This window comes from Vigna angularis, chromosome 10 (assembly GCF_016808095.1).
Source record: "Vigna angularis cultivar LongXiaoDou No.4 chromosome 10, ASM1680809v1, whole genome shotgun sequence".
NCBI lineage: Eukaryota > Viridiplantae > Streptophyta > Magnoliopsida > Fabales > Fabaceae > Vigna > Vigna angularis.
The window spans coordinates 19,373,747-19,392,599 of record NC_068979.1 but is presented as its reverse complement, the minus strand read 5'-3'; the positions used below and the strand labels follow the sequence as shown (position 1 = coordinate 19,392,599).

Sequence of the window (18,853 nt, the reverse complement as noted above, 5' to 3'; positions counted from 1 at the left end):
TCGAGGGCTAGTTCTCATCCAAGCGCCGTTACGCACGCCACATCTGTCCGACCTTCGTTGCTGTTGTCGTCTCGTTTTCTCTAGGAAAGTTAGGGGTTTTGTGTGCATCGAGGAGCGTGACCCATCCCTAGTGGTCGTTGCCTCATTCTCCTCCACATGCACCGTCACGCACAGCTTCTCTTCAATCAGCTTCTAGCATGTGTTTATCACGCGTGTCAAAATTACACTACGACATTGCCATTCGTCTCTTCGGAGCTCCTGAGTGCGTTTTGGTACTTGTTTCTTAGTTTCGATGTTTGTGACTCAGACCTAGGGTTTTATTCTTTGATATTTTTGGAACCTTAAGTCCTTTAGATCTCTGTTTCATCATTGTTTGACTCGTCGAATCATGTTGAGTCCATATACGTCCTTGGTTCCTGATTTCAAAGTCAGCAAACCGCTCTTAACGCCACTTTGTCACTTTTTTCTTCAATCATTGTTGGTCACTTTCTCCTTGGGCTTGAGGCTAGTTTGTTTAGCTCGTACTTCTTGTGATATAGTGTTAAGTATCACCATTTGGGAGTAGTTTAGCACAGAACCTTTGGACCTCCAACCTGTCTTTGGCCTTTAATGTCATCATAAGTCTCAATCTTTGTTCCTTGAATCTGTCATCCTTACGGTTCTCAACAATCCAACCATAGTTTCTAGTGGTGCTTTGATGAATAAAGGAGATCATTATGACCTTCCACCTTCACAATTTTCCTCGTTCGCCGTGAGGGGAGTATCTTTCAACCACTACAAGTTCCATCAGTCACTGATGACAATTTAATCCCTGTAGTTTGTCGATTTTAGCCACTACAGGCCCCATCCTTACTTGATGGCAGTTTAGTCCCTGTAGTATGTTTTTGTCCACTACAGGCTCCATCCTTACTTGATGGCAATTTAGTCCCTACCGGCTCCATCAATCAGTGATGACAATTTAGTCCCTGTAGCCCCCATTAGTCAGTAATGACAATTTAGTCCCTATAATGAGGGGAGTATGTTTCCATACACTTGTCAGACACTAGTCAGAGGCCCCAACTAGTCAGAGATGACCGTCCCTGCTTTCAGCCACTACAGACCCCAATTAGTCAGAGATTGCAGTCCCTGCACTTTTGTCGCTTTCAACCACTACAGGCCCCAACTAGTCAGAGATAGTAGTCCCTGCATTTTTGTCGCTTTTAGTCATGCAGGCTCCATCTTTACTTGATGACAATCCCGTCTCTATAGTTTGTCGTTGTCTACCACTCATCATTCACTTTTGATGGAAATCAACTTTGTCAAAGTCATCCTACTTGAAGGTTCATGGTGCTAGATGAAGTTTCGTGGTTGTCCAATATTATTCTCCACGTGGTTGTCCAATATTATTCTCCACAAGCTTATGAGGAGTCTCTTTGGTTACGCTGGTTTGTTTCTCTCTTGATGGGCTGAAGCATATGTACATCTTATTCGAAGCCAAAGTTACCACATCTATTGCCTCGACATTTTAGACAAGTTGATTTTGTTGGACTGGGTTTATTTATTCCAAGCTTGACACATACAATTTGTATGCTCCAACTTGAGGGAGAGTGTTAGAATATTTACCCTATTTATCATGATTATATTATATCTAGGTTTACCATATTTATCATGATTATATTGTGTCTAGGATTATTCTATTTATCATGATTATATTGTGTCTAAGTTACCCTATTTATCATGATTATATTGTATCTAGGTTACTCTATCATGATTATGTTAGGTCTAAGGTTACTCTAATTATCATGTACTGTTGTATTGATTTATTTTTATAAATAGAAGATTATGAGAGGATCAATCAAGTATTCAAGAATTATTTTACAGTTTCAATCTCAAGTAAATTAATAAAATTTATTTTTCTATAGAAAAATTATTAATAATGTAATATTTAATAAAAGTAAAATTGATTTTCTGAAAACTAGGATAATAAAAATGTGTATAATTGAAATGTCTTGTTATATCAAGGTTAAACACCAAAACCAAACTTGAAAAATATTTATTTATTTTTAACCTTTTTCGTATTAATTTCAAAGTCCTTATCTTACTTTTAATTTTACAAGAACAAACACAGAAAAGGTCATACACTTATAAGTGAAAAGTGAAAAGTTAAGGTAGGAAATTATATATATATAAAAAACAGAAATAAACTGTTTCAAAACAAAAATTTCATTATAAAACATCAATCCATAAGATGTTTCTTTTAACTAAACAAATAAAAAAATTAAGTAATAAATTAAAATGTTACTTCAAAATAAAACAGTAAAAAACATAAGAAGAGATAGATTAAATATTTTTTGAACACATCATAAAATTGTTAAATACAATTTATTGAATATGAATATTGTAAATTAGTTTAAAGTACCAACATAAAAATGCTTTTCATGTCTAATAATAAATTATTTAATTCCAAATAAATAGAAAAAACACGTAAGAAGTAGTAAAGTAAAGATTTATCCATGAATGTTCCTAAATACATCATAAAAATACTTTATTGAATATAAAAATTTTAATATTTTTTCAGACCATAAAAAATCCCACAAATTAATAATAGTTGTCTCCATTTCTTATGCAACACCCACTCCTTCCTATATTCTATTCATAACTCTCATCATTCATTCATCCACTTTCCTTAATCTTTCATTTTAGATCTCTTACCTTCTTCTTCTTCCTCTCTGTTAGCCTTTTGTTCCATCGTTATTTTGTATCTGTATCAGCCTCATCTTTGTTTTTTTTTCTTTCTTGTAAAAGGTTCCCATCTCAAGGTATGTACTGGGTTTTTGTTTGAATTGATGTTCCAATCTTTTGATGTCTCAAAGCTTTTGACTTTCTAGATTATAGTGCCTGCTAAGTTGATGCTGAATTGTGTTGCAGCTTTCCATTTCTCCTCTTCTGATGTTCTAAGATAATAATTTTTTGTTGTCTGTTCTGTTATGTATGTCATCGTTTAATAGTTTTCCATTTGATTTTTTTAAGTTGTTATTGATCTGAGTGAAATGTTGTTGTGCTTTCATGTTTAATAAATATGATGTTCGTCTAGTTTGTTTGGCTTATCTGCTGACTGGATATTCAGTTTTGATTACTCTTTTGTCTTGCCAATTCGTTTGATACAATCAAATTCTAATGAATACCTTCAGATTTATTTGACAAGTCCATGGTTTCCTTTGTTGAAACGGAACCAAGGGCATTTTTTCTCCATTGTACAGAAAAAAATGGGAAGAAAACATATATGCCTAGGGGATCATATATATTTTCTTTGCCGGTTTCCAAACTACTCAACTGATGTAGGAAAAATCCATTCATTATTATTGTTTTTTTCTGGGCAATTCATTGTAACATTGTAGTACTTCTATCCTTTTTTTCTTCATATTATAATTTAGTTATATAACAATTGCTGGGCATTTAATCATTTTCTCAAATATGATTCTACATAAGATTGGCTTCCCTAAGTGCTTTATGTGATTATTTAAGTGAATATTAGCCACAGTTCAAGGATATTGTTGTTGGAGGTCAGACACCTACTGTTGAACTGTTTTTATTTATGATTGATAGTGAATATATCTTCCTTGAGTGATCCATGATTGGGGTTTCAACAAGTTTTAAGCTTCCTGTTGAGAGCTTAACATAACTGTTCTCCTTTATTCGAGCTTGGGTCTAGCTTATGAGACCATAGGTGGAGTGAAGATGGATCTGTGGCCACTGAAGAAAGGACAAGATAAGGAATGATTGTATACGAAGAGATATTAGCATAACTTATTGAGGAAAAGAAGATAGAAATTCGGTATGCAAAGAAGTCCATTCGAGGCATTGGTGAGGAGAGATGACATGATTTCTAGCCCCATGAGCAGTAAAGAGAGATCAAAAAGGACATTGGACAAATTAAAAGGGATTTCATGGTGAACAACATACTTGGTAGTTAGTTTTTAACTAAGCCCCCATGATATTTTTTGATCCATGTATCCAGCCTCGATTAGTGGAACAAGGATATTGCTATTGAAACTCAATTTACGATTTTGTTGAACTCTAAAACTTGTTATTGTTTGAAATTCAACATTTGTTTGCATGAAATGTTTGCATTCTTACGAGAGTGTGTATACTGAATGTATGAAAGTGAAGATATATATGACCTTCATATTGCTCCTCAATATTTCACTAGGGCAGTGTTTAGCCTTTCCTTTTTTTAACTTGTTAAACTCAGAACTCTTTTAGTTGATGGTTTGGTCTTTACTTCACTAAACAAGCAAAATTTGTTGAGCTACTTTGAAACTGTGTTTGGCAAAGTTTCTGCTTCTAAGCAGAAGAAACACCAAAAACAAAAAAGAAGCTTGAGTAGTGTATGATTAATTGTACTTATCTTCACTACAAATCAATTTACTTGGTATTACTGAACTTGCAAACAACTGCTTTGGAACTTTAGATTTTAATCTTAAGAAGTATATGATTAATTTTATGAATTGCTTGTTTTCTAACTAATTTTTCCCTTTGTATTTGCAAAAAGATTTCACCTAGATATAATTGAAAGTCAATATTTATTTTATCATCTTCAAATATTTTATTTTGCCACATTTGCACTAAATGCTGAACAATTAACTTTTTGTTTCTACCCAAAATTAGTTTATAAATGTTTGCAACTAAAACTTGAGATGAAATTTGTCCATTTTAATCTTTTTGTTTGAACATGTAGATACATTTGTTTATTGATTTTGTTCTTTTTCACTAAATTACTTGACAAGTAGGAGAGAGAAAATATTTACCAAGTATCATCATATCAAAACTGACTTATAACTATGCTTCATTAGACCATCAACTCTCCTAACCTCCCAAGCCAAATAGCACAAAGTATTTCACTGATGTGGTTTTCGGTGCTGTTTATATTTGATGTTAACTTTTGTTCAAAGTTGATGATGAGTTTTTCCTTTACCCTTTTCTTCTAGATAATCATCGGTAGCTTCATTAATATTCTTTCAAGGATACATACTTGAGGTAGGCAAACACATATCCGGCGATAATGTTTGGAGGCAAAAATGGAAATCGCTTGCTTCCCGTTTTCTTGGATGAGACTCAATTTCGGCATCAAACTAATGCATCAAATCAGTTACAGTTGTTTGGAAACTGTAAGTTCTCTTTCCTTTTCTCATGTAACTAAACTTTTTCACTGAATCTTTTGAATGTGGTTGTTAAACAGGGTAGCTCCGTTTTAATGACCTTAATGTTTTTTATGAGTATATTTTTCTGGTTTAATAGTTTTACTCAATTGCTGCTTTCTTTCTTCTTGTACTTCAATAATTCAATCCTCTTGTTGCTGTTATTAATGGGCATGTTTATATCATATCCTTTCCTTTGTTTTACTGTGATAGATTGGGTTATGAACTTGTATTGGTTTTTGCTTGTATGTACGTTTTGTGTGTTTCGATTGCTTGCATGTCACACCTAATTTTGTCTGACATAATCAATGCTGACAATTTGAATACCTACTTATCCTGCATTCTTTCTCTTACGTTTTGGTTTTGAAGCACAAATGGTAATGGTGTTGGCGTGAAACTTATTTTTCTGGGAACTAGGGGTACCTTTTCTTTACTTGTATCTTGTACTGTGTTTGACCAGCAAGCTACTGATTGAGTATACTTGTCATTGCTAGGACTGAAACTCCCTTTCTTTGTGTTGTAAATTTAGAAATTATTACATATTTGTTTCAATTTATCATTTAATGCAGTTCCTTAAACTACCATGTAAATTATCTGTATGTCCTTTCATATCATTTAATGCAGTTCCTTATCTTGTACTGTGTTTGACCAGCAAGCTACTGATTGAGTATACTTGTCATTGCTAGCACTGCAATTCTCTTTCTGTGTTGTAAATTTAGAAATTATTACATGTTTGTTTCAATTTATCATTTAATGCAGTTCCTTAAACTACCGTGTAAATTATTTGTATGTCCTTTCATATCATTTAATACAGTTCCTTATCTTGTACTGTGTTTGACCTGCAAGCTACTGATTGAGTATACTTGTCATTGCTAGCACTGAAATTCCCTTTCTGTGTTGTAAATTTAGAAATTATTACATATTTGTTTCAATTTATCATTTAATGCAGTTCCTTAAACTACCATGTAAATTATTTGTATGTCCTTTCATATCTTTAGTATTTTGTCCATAGTTTTTACCTTATCACTGAATGATAGTCATGCAATATCTCTTGCAGTACAAGCTGGATGTAGTGTTGACCCAGTTAATTATTTCGGAAATGAGCATGTCAGCTCCATGATTCAGCCTAATAAACGCTGCAAGGAAATGGAAGATATGTCAAAACAAAGACTTCAGATTTCCTTAAATTACAATGTCAATCAAAAGGATGCTGATCGATTAGCAAGTATTCAAAATCCGAACCCTGTGTCAACAGGATTGAGGCTTTCATATGACCATGATGAACATAACTCATCTGTTACTTCTGCTAGTGGCAGCATGGCTGCCACACCGTCTATCATACTGTCTCTTGGTGATAATATCAGAACTGAGCTTGATAGGCAGCAAGAAGAGTTGGATCATTATATCAAACTTCAGGTAATACATGAAGATACCTATTTGCTTTTTCATTTTATGTGATGTTTGTGGGCAGTACAAATGATTTACGTTATAAATGTTTCTGTTGATCAGAAGGGTATGAAGGACTGGCCTGTGGCTTAATTCAATAGGAAAAGAGGGAAATATGTACATTATTTCATCTTATGAGTAGATGCTTTTACGTTTTCCTTTATCAATTTGCTCCGAGTGTGTTGTTTTTTCTACAAGTACACCACTAAATCTTTTTGGGTAGAATTTGCAGCCATGTTTGTCCAGTCATTATGTAGTTGATTAGGAGTTGCTCTTTTGAAGAACCATTACTTTTTGAACACTTCATCCGAAATGCTTAAATAGTTGAGTAAGGGTGATGAAGATATTGTAATGAAAATGTTTTGAATGATTGTTTTTTCTATTGCACAAAGATATATGAACTAGACGCTATACTTTAATGATGGAATTATCAGTTTTTTAATTCTTGGTTCGCAGTCTTCTGAAATGCTATTCCAATTACTTTTCCACAGAAGGAACAGTTGTCAAAGGGGGTGAGAGACATGAAGCAAAAACACATGACTGCTTTCATCTCCTCCATTGAGAAAGGTATTAGTGCAAAGCTAAAGGAAAAAGATGTGGAGATAGAAAACATGAACCGGAAAAACAGGGAGCTGGCAGAAAGAATAAAGCAGGTGGCTATTGAAGCACAGAGCTGGCATTACAGAGCAAAGTACAATGAGTCAGTTGTGAATGCATTAAGGAACAACCTACAGCAGGCAATTTCACAAGGTGCTGAACAAGGGAAGGAAGGGTTTGGAGATAGTGAAGTTGATGATGATGCCTCGTATATAGATCCTAATAACTTCCTAAACATACAGGGTGCGCCTATAAACTCTACTCACAAGAGGTACCAAGATGCAGAGAATCTGACTTGCAGAGCTTGCAAGGCAAAGGCAGTTTCTATGTTGTTGATGCCTTGTAGGCACCTGTGCTTGTGTAAGGATTGTGAGCAATTTATCAATGTTTGTCCCGTTTGCCAATTGATAAAAACTGCAAGTGTTGAGGTGTATCTGTCTTAACTTACAAAGTGTAAGTATTTAAACAAGAACGGGATATAAGTCACTGTTTTCTTTGTGTGATTTATCTACCTAAAGTTCTTAATGTTCAACTCCAAGTAATTTATCTCTATAATAAAAATTGACTATGCCTAAGGATTGTATGTTATCTTTCTCAGGGAACTTGACTTGATTAATGATTATTGATATGGCATGCTTACATTACTATGGTTAATAACGGATAGTTTTGGGAATTTAATGATGCCTATAAAATTATGAAATGGAATTTGTATCTTAAGTACCTATTTCTATTCCATATACTCACAAAATAGGTTTAGCTTTGTTTCTAAGTTATTTGGATAAACTGTCTCCAACCTATTTCTGACTGTTGACCGTATTACCACCAACTTATATTGTTCTTCTGTCTACTTGTGATTGAAAGGTCGACAAGAGATAGAGCGTTTTCGTAATATATAGGTGAGTGTACATTTTATTTTACAAATCAATTTCAAATAAAATTATGTTAGATTTAAAGTTTATTTTTTAACATAAACCTTACAAAAATCCTTCATGGGTCAAATTACAATTTTTTAGTAGAATAATATCCTTAAAAGGGAATTAGGAATATTATGAACATTGTTAGCATGTTAGTTATTGTGAGAAATAGAGAAGATTGGGAGAAAATATCCCTTGTGTCTTTTGCATACACATAGGGTAGTTTATTTATAATGTAAGATATGGGTCAATGCTCTTAATACAGAATGGGCTGAGCCCAATTAACAGAAACACACATTTTAACATCTAACACTTCCCCTCAAGCTGGAGCATATAAATCATATGTTCCAAGCTTGTTACAAAGGTAATCAATTCTAGGTCCTCGTAAGGACTTAGTGAATATGTCTGCCAACTGGTTGCTTGAGTTAACGAACTCAGTCTTGATATCTCCGGATATGATTTTTTCTCGAATAAAATGACAATCAACTTCAATGTGTTTGGTTCTCTCATGGAAGACAGGGTTAGAGCTAATATGGAGAGCAGCTTGATTATCAAGTATAAGTGTCATGTGAGTGACATCTCCAAATTTCAATTCACTAAGTAATTGTTTAAGCCACACAAGCTTGCAAGTAGCTGATGCCATAGCTCTATATTCTGCTTCTGCGCTGGACCTTGCCATAACACTTTGCTTCTTACTTTTCCAAGATATCAGGTTGCCACCAATAGAGACACAATATCCAGAAGTAGACCTCCTATCAGAAGGGGAACCAGCCCAATCAGCATCTGAATAGCAAACGATTTTTGTATCATTGTTAGGACTATATAGCAAACCTTTTCCAGGTGATCCTTTAATATACTTCAGTATGTGAACAACTGCATCCCAATGGTCTTCACATGGGGAGTTTAGGAATTGACTCACCACGCTAACTGCGAAGGAAATGTCAGGACGTGTAACAGTAAGATAGTTTAATTTACCAACTAATCTTCTGTACCGTTCAGGATCTGAGAAAGGCTCCCCCTGATTTGGTAGGAGTTTGATGTTAGGATCCGTAGGTGTCTCAACAGATTTAGAGTTCATTAACCCTGTTTCCTCCAAGATGTCTAACGCATACTTCCTCTGAGATATGACAATACCGGTGTTGGATTGTGCTACTTCAATACCCAAAAAATACCGGAGTTTGCCAAGATCTTTGGTTTGAAAATGATGACAAAGGTGTTGTTTCATCTGATAGATGCCAAGATAGTCGCTTCCTGTGAGAACAATATCATCGACATACACTATTAAGTAGATACATCTAGCACTTGAGTGGCGATAGAACACTGAATGATCCGCTTCACTGCGAGACATACCAAATTGTTGAACAGCACAGCTGAATTTACCAAACCAGGCCCGAGGAGACTGTTTTAGGCCATATAAGGATTTGCGAAGACGACATACCAATTCAGATGACTCCTCCTGAGCAACAAAGCCAGGCGGTTGCTCCATATAAATTTCTTCATGCAAATCACCATTAAGGAAAGCATTTTTGACATCAAGTTGGTGAAGAGGCCATTAGTGAAGAGCAGCCATGGCAATGAATAGGCGAACAAAGGTCATTTTTGCCACTGGAGAAAAAGTATCACCATAATCCAAACCAAAAATCTGTGTGTAGCCTTTGGCAACCAGTCAAGCTTTCAGACGATCAATAGTTCCATCAGGGCCTTCTAGATGGTAATTGGACAAGCTCCCAAGTTCCACTTTTCTGTAAAGCACTTAATTCATCCAACATAGCTTGACGCCAGCCAGGATGAGTTAAGGCATCACCTACAGACTTGGGAATTGACACAGAAGAAATGGAGGAGAGACATGTATAAAAAAATGGAGATAATCTGTGGTAACTAAGAACAATATAATGGGGAGAAGGGTTACGGGTAGAGCGTATACCTTTACGGAGGGCAATAGGCAGATCAGACTCATTTGCTGGAGCCGGAGGAGACACAGGAGGCGGCACTGGAAGTGAGTCATGAGGGAGACAATTGCGACGACTATAAACCTGAAGGGGTGGTGGTGAAGGACGATCCTGTGGTGAATGAGAGTCTAACGAAGGAGGAGACAAAATGGGTGGAGCATCACCAGGAGGATCACAGAAAATAGAAATATCAACAGTAGAAGGTGGAGGTACAAAACTAGAAGATAGATGTGAAAAGTAAAAAGAAGATTCATCAAAAGTGCCATCAGCAAAGATAAAATGACGATTGAGGGAAGGGAAAAAACACTTATAGCCCTTTTGTGACTGTGGAAATCCTAAGAAGACACATTTGTGAGACCTAGGAGATAACTTATCAAGACCAAGACTAAAATCATGAACAAAACATGTAGACCCAAAAACTCTAAGAGGTAATGAATGTAGAGGGTCTTGAGGAAATAAGATAGAATGAGAGATTTTGTTATCTAGGACGGAAGATGGCATGCGGTTTATAAGATAACATGCCGTGAGAACTGCATCACCCCAAAAACGTAAGGGTACTTGACCATGAATTAGAAGAGTACGGATTGTTTCAATAAGGTGTCTATTCTTGCGCTTAGCCACCCCATTTTGTTGAGGGGTATAAGCACATGAGGTTTGGTGAAGAATGCCATGAGAAGCCATAAAATGTTTAAACGGTTGATAAAGGTATTCACGGCCGTTATCACTGCGTAAATTTCGAATAGAAACCCCAAACTGTGTTTTTATTTCATTGAAAAATGATTGGAAAATAGGAAACAACTCAGAACGATTCTTCATTAAAAACAACCAAGTACATCTGGAATAGTCATCAATATAAGTAACAAAATACTGAAAACCTAAAGTGGACTTAACACGACTAGGTCCCCAAATGTCAGAATGAACCAATGAAAAGGGGGACGACGCCCGTTGTGAGACACTACGAGGAAAGAAACTACGAGTATGCTTTCCTAACTGACAAGACTCACACGACAAACTTGATAATTTTGACAACCTCGGGACAAGTTGTTGTAGTTTGGCAAGACTAGGATGACCTAACTGAGCATGAAGAAGGGATGGTGACTCCATGATTACGCCAACATGTGGAGAAGGGCGGAGATGGTATAGGCCATGAGACTCACATCCTGTGCCAATCATGTGTTTCGAACTCCGGTCCTGCAACCAAACAGAATCTTTAATAAATGAAATAACACAATTAAGGATACGAGTTAGACGACTTATGGACAATAAGTTGAAGGGAGACCCAGGAACATAAAGTACATGATCAATGGATATGGACGGAAAAATATCAACAGTACCAACACCATGAGATGAGACTCTAGACCTATCAGCCATTGTTACCGAAGGTAAATTATCCGGACATGACAAGGAAGTAACAAGGACTTGTTACCAGTGATATGACCGGTGGCACCTGAGTCAAGGACCCAAGGTCCGAGGGAGTGAAAATGAGTTAGACCAACAAAAGGTGTACATGTACGTGCAACAGATGCAGATGTAGTGGAACTAGAGTGCTGACGATCCTCATACCATCTGAGAAATTCGTTAAAGATTGCGGGTTTTTCTACGGTATTAGATGAAGTAGGATGGTCTGCAGACGATGATCGGGGAGATGGATCAGAATTAGTCATTGCTACAGGTCGAGGAGGACGCCCATGAAGCGTAACATCGATCAATTTTGTGGCCTAACTTGCCACAGTGGTCACATTTTGGACGTCCTTTACTTGGCTTGCGAGATCGACTTCGATCATTACGTTGGATAGCCATAACTGAGGAATCATCAATATGAGGAGATGTCTCAGTGACTGGTTTGCTCGGTATACGCAAAAGAGCAGAACAAGTAGAAGTAAAGTTGGGTATGACAGGAGAACCCAAAATCTGATCACGGACATGAGAGACATCATCAGAGAGTTCGTATAATGTCAACAACATGAAGAACTTTGATCGTTGTTCCAGTTCTTCAGCAGGAGTGGAAGCAGGAGGTAATATATCATTAAAATCATGAAGAAGGGCGTGAATTTTACCCAAATATTCTGCCATGGGACCATGATTGCGCGGACCAATAATAGTTAATAGGTCTTGACAAACACCATAAAGGCGCTGAGTGTCATTTGTGTATAACAACTTCGCTTGTGCCCATACTTCTGAACATGTTTCATATGATCGAAACATTTGTTTCAGTGAGGAGTGAATGGTGGACTTTATAACAATGTATAACTGAGCATCAATTTTCATCCAGCGGGAAGTGTCATCTGTGGTAGCAGTAGTCACATTTTGAGTAAGGTGATCTAAGTACCCCTGACTCTTCAACCAAAGTTTGATGTCGGACGCCTATATTGCATGATTTGTGCCATCTAACTTGTCAATGGACAAGTGTACATTCACATAATTGGTGTATATTGAGGGATCAGAAGATGAGCCACCAACAGAAGTGTTTGTAGACGAGGAAGATGCCATGGAGAAGGAGAAACCTTAAAAATCCAAAGTGCTCCGATTGACGCAACGACCACAGATCCAGAAAGAGGACAAGGAGGCGATCACGGCGGTTCTGATCGGCGACGGAACTCTTTGGCGACGCGCCGGCACGCGCGGCGGGAAGCGGCAGCGCCAACGACTGTTGCGACGACGCGTGGGTGGTCTGTTCGCCGCGATCTTTGTACCACGGTGGTCGCCCGGCCGAGACGATTCCGATGGTGTGGTCGTCGGTCGATTCTGGAACTCCGGCGACGGCGGCGGCAGCGGTTGCGGCGGCGATTGCGGCGGTGACAGCGACGACGGCGACAACGACGATGATGTGTGCCGGAGACCATGGAATTGGCTGGAACTAATCCTATGCTCTAGATACCATGTGAGAAATAGAAAAGACTAGGAGAAAATATCTCTTTGTGTCTTTTGCATACAAATTTTAACATCTAACAGTTATTAATCGCTACTTCTGTGCACATCAGTTCGCGCATATGAAACACTCGGTTTAAGCCTTTCCTTTCCTTTTTCTTTCTTAAAAATAATCTCAGTGGCGACATAGTTGTAAGTAAAACCTGGTAAGACCTAAAGAACATAAGTATAACGAGCAAAGAGAACGACAAAATTGCATTTTTTTGGGGAGTATATTGGATTTTCCTCATACTGTGTACTTCATTTTCAGTTACACCTTAAAATTTTGATTTACGTACAATAGTGAGAAATAACAAAATCCCCCATTGCACTTTGTTGTTTCACTGAGGGTTATTTTTCTGCATTTCCATTACTGCCTCAAGAATCCTGTAGTATTCGTAAAAGAGTGAGGAGTGCTCTCCCTCTAGCCCATGTCTGCTAACTCTGTTACTGCCCGAAAAGTTGTTGCAGGGGCTCCCACCAATGATGAGGTCAAATCCACCAAACTTGGTTATCCACTGGCTCAGCTGATTTGAAGAGACATTCTGTACATCTTCGACCTCAATTAGGTTTCCCTTTTGATTGGTCTGCTCCCACCAACAGCGAATGATGTTTCTGTTCACTTCAGCTATTTCCACAGATACCACATTTTTAAGCATTATTCCAAGTCGATGCAGAGCAACCTCAGCACCTCCAATGCCAGAAAAGAGAGACAGCACATTAATGCCATTTGGAAAACGATCCTTCAACACTGAAAGATGGTAGGCAACTGTATCAACCTGAAATCAATTCCATTCACTTGCAGTTAGAGCTTTTCCAAAGAAACTAAGAGGGTCTTTGAAGAGCTTATGGAAAGCTTGTTTGAGCTTATTTATAACCCATTACTCTTGTAACTTCTTTTTAACTTATTTCAATTAGTCCCTTCGCATATTTTGTCAAAATATGCTCTTTTTAGCACATTCTAACACGTTTTTATGGCATATAATCAAGTCTCTAATCAAGCTATTACACCTACCAGAAAATATATAATGCAACCTAATTTGATCACAACCTTTTAAAATCATCATTTAACCGAGTTGTCCTATAACAGAAAGAAGTTTGATTTTTTTTTCTTTTTCATTTAGTTATAATATCATCACTGTAAACTCTTCTAATGATACACAAACACTTAAAGTACACGCAGTTCAAAACTCAATAGCATGACAACCTGAAAGGCATTGCCAAGTGCCCGGTATCTCTCTGTCCGAGTGACTCCACCACCTCTGGTGTGATCCTTTGGGAATCCCAGCAACATTTCATATTCATCAGGTTCAAGAGGTGCCAATTTGTTTTTCCCAACCCACACCAAGTTCCACTTTTTAATCTGTAGAAGTACATTTTCTTGGACATTTTGTGGAGGTTCATCATCAAATTGTTCGAGGGTTTTCCTTATTCTATCTGTAACTGTGCCAGGAGCTATGCCAGTTAGAAGACAATTGAGCTTTGTTCTTTTGTCCCAGGAAGGCCACCACTTTTGAGTAGAAGGGAAGGCCTCTCGTATAGTTAGTGGTGGGATAGGAAGCAGAGGGAAGCGGTTTTGGATGGGAAGATTATGGATATATCCTCTTTTCCTCATTGCAGCACAGAAGTATTTGGAATCAACAAATTCTGGCTCAATCTCATAGAGAAAACGTGATATATTATTCCAAACTCCTTTAGGAGCAATTGCCACGTTTTCAAAATAGAAGTATGGTTTACCTGCTACTTCACTTGGTAGCTCTCTTGAAATTACTTTACTGGCTTCATTGTGTACACCAAATCCTGTCATTGGGCCTGGGTGATGAACTATCATTCCCATATCAACTGCTGATGCTGCCTTCTCTTTTGGCCAGCTCATTCTGTATTTCCCTTTATTGTCCTGGAGTTTTACTTTCTTACATGTATGAAGATAATCCCTTCGCTGAATGGAAGAGCAGAAGATATAACATAATTTGATAAAAAAACTACTTGCTTTACTGATATTTTAATTACAAGCAGAAGTAATTTCATAGGATTATAAACCTCACCACCTCTGTTTGTGTATCAACAGATGCAACATGTTTATTTTTAGGCAGATCTTGAAGCGAGTCAATTTCATCTTCTAACTGAGAAGCACTGATGAAATCTGCCAGATCACCGATCTCAGCTTTAGGACCTGACAAATGTTGCTCAGAAATAAAATATTTAAGAACCATTTCATGCTGCTGATACTGGAGAGACGAAAGAAAAACAAAAAAGAAACTTAAAAAGTGTTGATGACATATATAAGAGTAACAATTACACAATAAACACACCACATTTGTCTATAGCTGTGCAAGCTTCCTCAAAAGTGAATCCCATATCGACGAGTATGGACAATATCTCATCGTTCTCTTCTGATGAGGGTTTTTCCTGCGAAAATGGAAACAGTTAAATGGAATCTATATACACAATGTGAGTAAAATGCTTCCTAGAAGTCAGATAACTAACACGTATGCATGAATAAGTATTCAATATATAATGATATTAAGGGGTTTGAACAGAGTAAAACTCTGCCTTAAAAGTAGAAGTAATGAGAATGATAAAAACTTTGCTGTAAAAAGCACTTCAGAGTAAACTTGTAAGTTAATGAGAATCAAAAACCATTAATTCTCCAATCTTTCCCAAGTCTAGTACTATTTCACTAACTCACTCGCCTGAAAGCATCTTTTCTTTGATCATTTTACTTTCTAATACGCTTCTTATGTGTAGTGTGATAAAACAATTTGATGGTCCGCAGATTATCACTATACTCACAGCAGTAAGTGCAAGAAGAGTTTCCATAATTTCTTCCTCGTTATCTCCTCCTGCCATGGACAAAACAAAAGCTTATCATTAAAGAACATTAGTACTGTACTAGTGGTTGTAAAGTAGAATATTTAGTGAATACATTAAACAAGAAAAACAACCATTTTCATTAATAGCATCGATTACTGTCCCTCTCGAAAATCCCATGCCCATAAAATGATGAATCATCTTGGCATGTCTAGCACTCGAGTCACTTGCAGAACTCTCCTAAACAGAACACAGAATACTTCAACGTTAGAAAAAGGAATACAAGATTCAAACTTTCTCAAACATAAACAACAATGCATTTCTTTTGTTTGATTCAGAAGAAAACAGAGATAAAAAGGACAGAAAAAGATGAGTTTTTTTTTTAAAAAAAAAAACTTTTTGCCTCTCTGTTTCCTCCCAGATAATTGAGTAATGATTAGTGGGAAACTTTTATACTCCAAACATTTCATTAGCACTTATGTTTCTTTCTATCACTACTTCTATCATATTAAAAAAATTTCCTTTTTCTCTCGGTAAGTGTCAAATCATTCTTACTGCCCATGGGACATTCTTTTCAAACAAAGGGTAGCCCCTATCAAAAAAACAAAAGGGTTATACACATGCTGTGTGGAGTTAACCATCATACATAAGATTAAACCAGAAAAGCCCTTTTGCCCTTCTGTGTCATTTACAAGCATATGTTAAGAACTTTAGTGTGATGAAAGCCATTTTGAGGTAATTGGATGCAGGATTTACCGCCACACCTCAATCTCGTCATCAGTGTTCCAATCAATATGGTGATTGGAAGAGCTACTGCCTTCTGAGTCCTAAAAAAATTGTTCAACCAAAAACAAAAAACCATAACAAAGGAACGAGTGTTAAAAGATTAGTCAATATTCTAACTACCAAACTTGTCATTAATACCCAACCAGCAAGCGTTCAAAAATCCAAGGTTAGTGGCAGAAAAACAACTAAATCATCGGATGTTAAGAAAAGCTTGCATGGGTATGATATAGAATGAGTAGTGAATGGTCAACTTCAGGAGGGTACATGAAAATACCATGTCTTGAGAACCAAGTAACGAGTGAGAACTCTACACCAACAAGTTTTGTATAACACTGTCACAACATCAGAGAGAGAAAGTGAGAAGAAGTAAATAAAACTCCATGTTCGTGTTTCTTCAAATCAGTAGTAAAAAAGTAAAACTTTGAGCCAGACAAAACAATAAGGCTACGAAAACCACACTGTTCCATTGGTATAAAACTAAAGAACCAAAGTAAAAGAAGAAAGATTCGTTAGAAAGTATAATGTCAAGGAAACTGCACTGTTCCATTGGCTTTGTTAAAACTGAAGGGAGTGAAGAAAACGAAGAAGAACGAACTAAAGAAAGAAATGTTGCTAACCATGTAACCGTGGAACTGAAGGGAGCGTGAGAATGACAAAGTCAAATGAGAAACATGTTTTGGATTTGTTTGTTTGTTTTGAGTTGAAACAGAAGAAACTGAATTAATTGGGTTGCTTTTAAGGAACAGAGAAAGTGAAGCGAAGAGTCACTCCAAAAATTCTTCATTTTTTTCACAAGATTTTACACATTCTTTCTTGCACACTCTGTTACATTCATTAACACAGCGCTTACGATTACATCTCGTGTTTTCTCAAGTTTATTAAAAGAAAAATGATAATTTTGAGAAACATCAATTTTTTACATTTATTTTACATCATCTTTTCTGATTTTTTTACTCTCTTTTTCAAAAGAAAAATATAAAAATTTACTTTTTTCATAATATTTTATCTTTATATTTTATATCAAATAAATATAAAAATATATTATCATACCATTATTCTTTTTAATAAAAATAATAATTAGATAACACACTTTTTATATTTGTTTGACGTTAAATACAAAGATAAAATAATAAAAAAAAATTGTATAATTTTAAATTTAGAAAAAGGAATTAAAAATAAAAGAAAGAATGTTAAATAAACGTAGAAATTTGATGTGTGTCAAATTATTATTCCTTTGTTAAAAAGCAAAACTATGTGGGAATGTGCAATATAATACTAGATTTGATTATCGTATAATTTCATCTAAGATATTAGGTTAGCATTTAATATAATCTTTTATTACGCAGTTACGAGAAAAAACTTTAAATTTGACTGAAAATCGACACTAATTGTTATACAAGTGATATCGCGTCTACATTTTGACCCTCTTATATGATTTTTAGTAAATTTTGTTGAATAATAAAAAATGTATTTGAAAAGATGTAGTTCTAGCATTTTTAATATTTTAAAATATTGTTAAAAAATATGAATTCAGCACTAATACATTCTTTTATTATTAGTTAACGTTTATTAAAAAAAAAACAAATTATGACTCAATGTTCGTTACAGTAACATTACATGATTTTATGATTTTAAGATAAATATAAAGTGAAATATAATACCTTGATTTTTCAGATGTAACTAATTATTAAAAATTGAAAAATTCAAAATTTATCATAGAAAACGTATTTAAATAAAATCTTATTTAATTAAATAAAAATAACTTTAAATGAATCTCAAGTTATTCCACATCAATCACGCATCTAAAAAATATGTAACATTATTTGTTCATGTATAATACATTATATAATCATAGCTAATAATTTCATTCACAAACACAAATATGTATAGGATAAGCTAATGATGAAACAATCATAACAATAAGGTACATATATACTAATTATATCAATTATAATCAAACACACAACAAGATACATATCTTCTTATTATACCAATCATAATCAAACACACAACAAGATACATATCTTTTGATAATATCAACCATAATCAAACACCCCATAGTAGTAATAACAATAGGATTCCTACTCCTCTAACATAAACAATTCAATCATACTAAATTACTCGATCATCGACCCCCGATCCTTGAACTTCGATCATCGATCATTGATCTCTAACCCTAGATGTCATCACTATAGACACTTGGTTTATCTACTCATTAGCACTCATGCTAACTACTTACTACAACCATTATAGTAACATCACTATC

The 18,853-nt window shown here is 35.7% G+C and overlaps 2 protein-coding genes across 8 annotated transcripts; one reads left to right on the top strand and one right to left on the bottom strand.

The window, feature by feature from the left end:
• Positions 1-2,599: 2,599 nt before the first annotated feature.
• LOC108336132 (E3 ubiquitin-protein ligase BOI) lies at positions 2,600-7,745 on the top strand. 7 transcript variants are annotated; one of them, XM_052869280.1, is made up of 5 exons: positions 2,600-2,798; positions 3,692-3,814; positions 4,968-5,147; positions 6,235-6,593; positions 7,115-7,745. In XM_052869280.1, exons 3-5 carry the CDS (start codon positions 5,042-5,044, stop codon positions 7,661-7,663), a joined length of 1,014 nt encoding a protein of 337 aa, XP_052725240.1. In that variant the 5' UTR covers positions 2,600-2,798; positions 3,692-3,814; positions 4,968-5,041; the 3' UTR covers positions 7,664-7,745. The 7 variants fall into 7 exon arrangements, with proteins under 7 accessions (XP_052725240.1, XP_017427969.1, XP_052725239.1 ...); XM_017572480.2 differs by having other exon boundaries at positions 3,692-3,929; XM_052869279.1 differs by having other exon boundaries at positions 3,692-3,989.
• A 5,408-nt stretch (positions 7,746-13,153) lies between these two features.
• On the bottom strand, positions 13,154-18,744 carry LOC108334909 (DNA (cytosine-5)-methyltransferase DRM2). The gene is made up of 8 exons (XM_052870022.1): positions 18,709-18,744; positions 16,566-16,628; positions 15,936-16,041; positions 15,784-15,833; positions 15,303-15,399; positions 15,036-15,163; positions 14,198-14,929; positions 13,154-13,769 (listed from the first exon to the last, which is right to left on the bottom strand). The coding sequence occupies exons 1-8, from the start codon at positions 18,742-18,744 to the stop codon at positions 13,332-13,334; spliced, it is 1,650 nt and encodes a 549-aa protein (XP_052725982.1). The 3' UTR covers positions 13,154-13,331.
• Between the last annotated feature and the right edge of the window lie 109 nt (positions 18,745-18,853).

What these genes read in the sequence shown, in the direction of transcription:
- LOC108336132 (XM_017572484.2), top strand. Translation starts at nt 5,042, where the DNA reads ATGTTTGGAGGCAAAAATGGAAATCGCTTGCTTCCCGTTTTCTTGGAT. An exon ending in GTTACAGTTGTTTGGAAACT is followed by an intron (nt 5,148 to 6,234) that starts GTAAGTTCTCTT and finishes TATCTCTTGCAG; the next exon opens with TACAAGCTGGATGTAGTGTT. An exon ending in ATCATTATATCAAACTTCAG is followed by an intron (nt 6,594 to 7,114) that starts GTAATACATGAA and finishes ACTTTTCCACAG; the next exon opens with AAGGAACAGTTGTCAAAGGG.
- LOC108334909 (XM_052870022.1), bottom strand. Translation starts at nt 18,744, where the DNA reads ATGATCGAAGTTCAAGGATCGGGGGTCGATGATCGA. An exon ending in GATCGGGGGTCGATGATCGA is followed by an intron (nt 16,629 to 18,708) that starts GTAATTTAGTAT and finishes CAATTTTTTTAG; the next exon opens with GACTCAGAAGGCAGTAGCTC. An exon ending in ACACTGATGACGAGATTGAG is followed by an intron (nt 16,042 to 16,565) that starts GTGTGGCGGTAA and finishes TGTTCTGTTTAG; the next exon opens with GAGAGTTCTGCAAGTGACTC.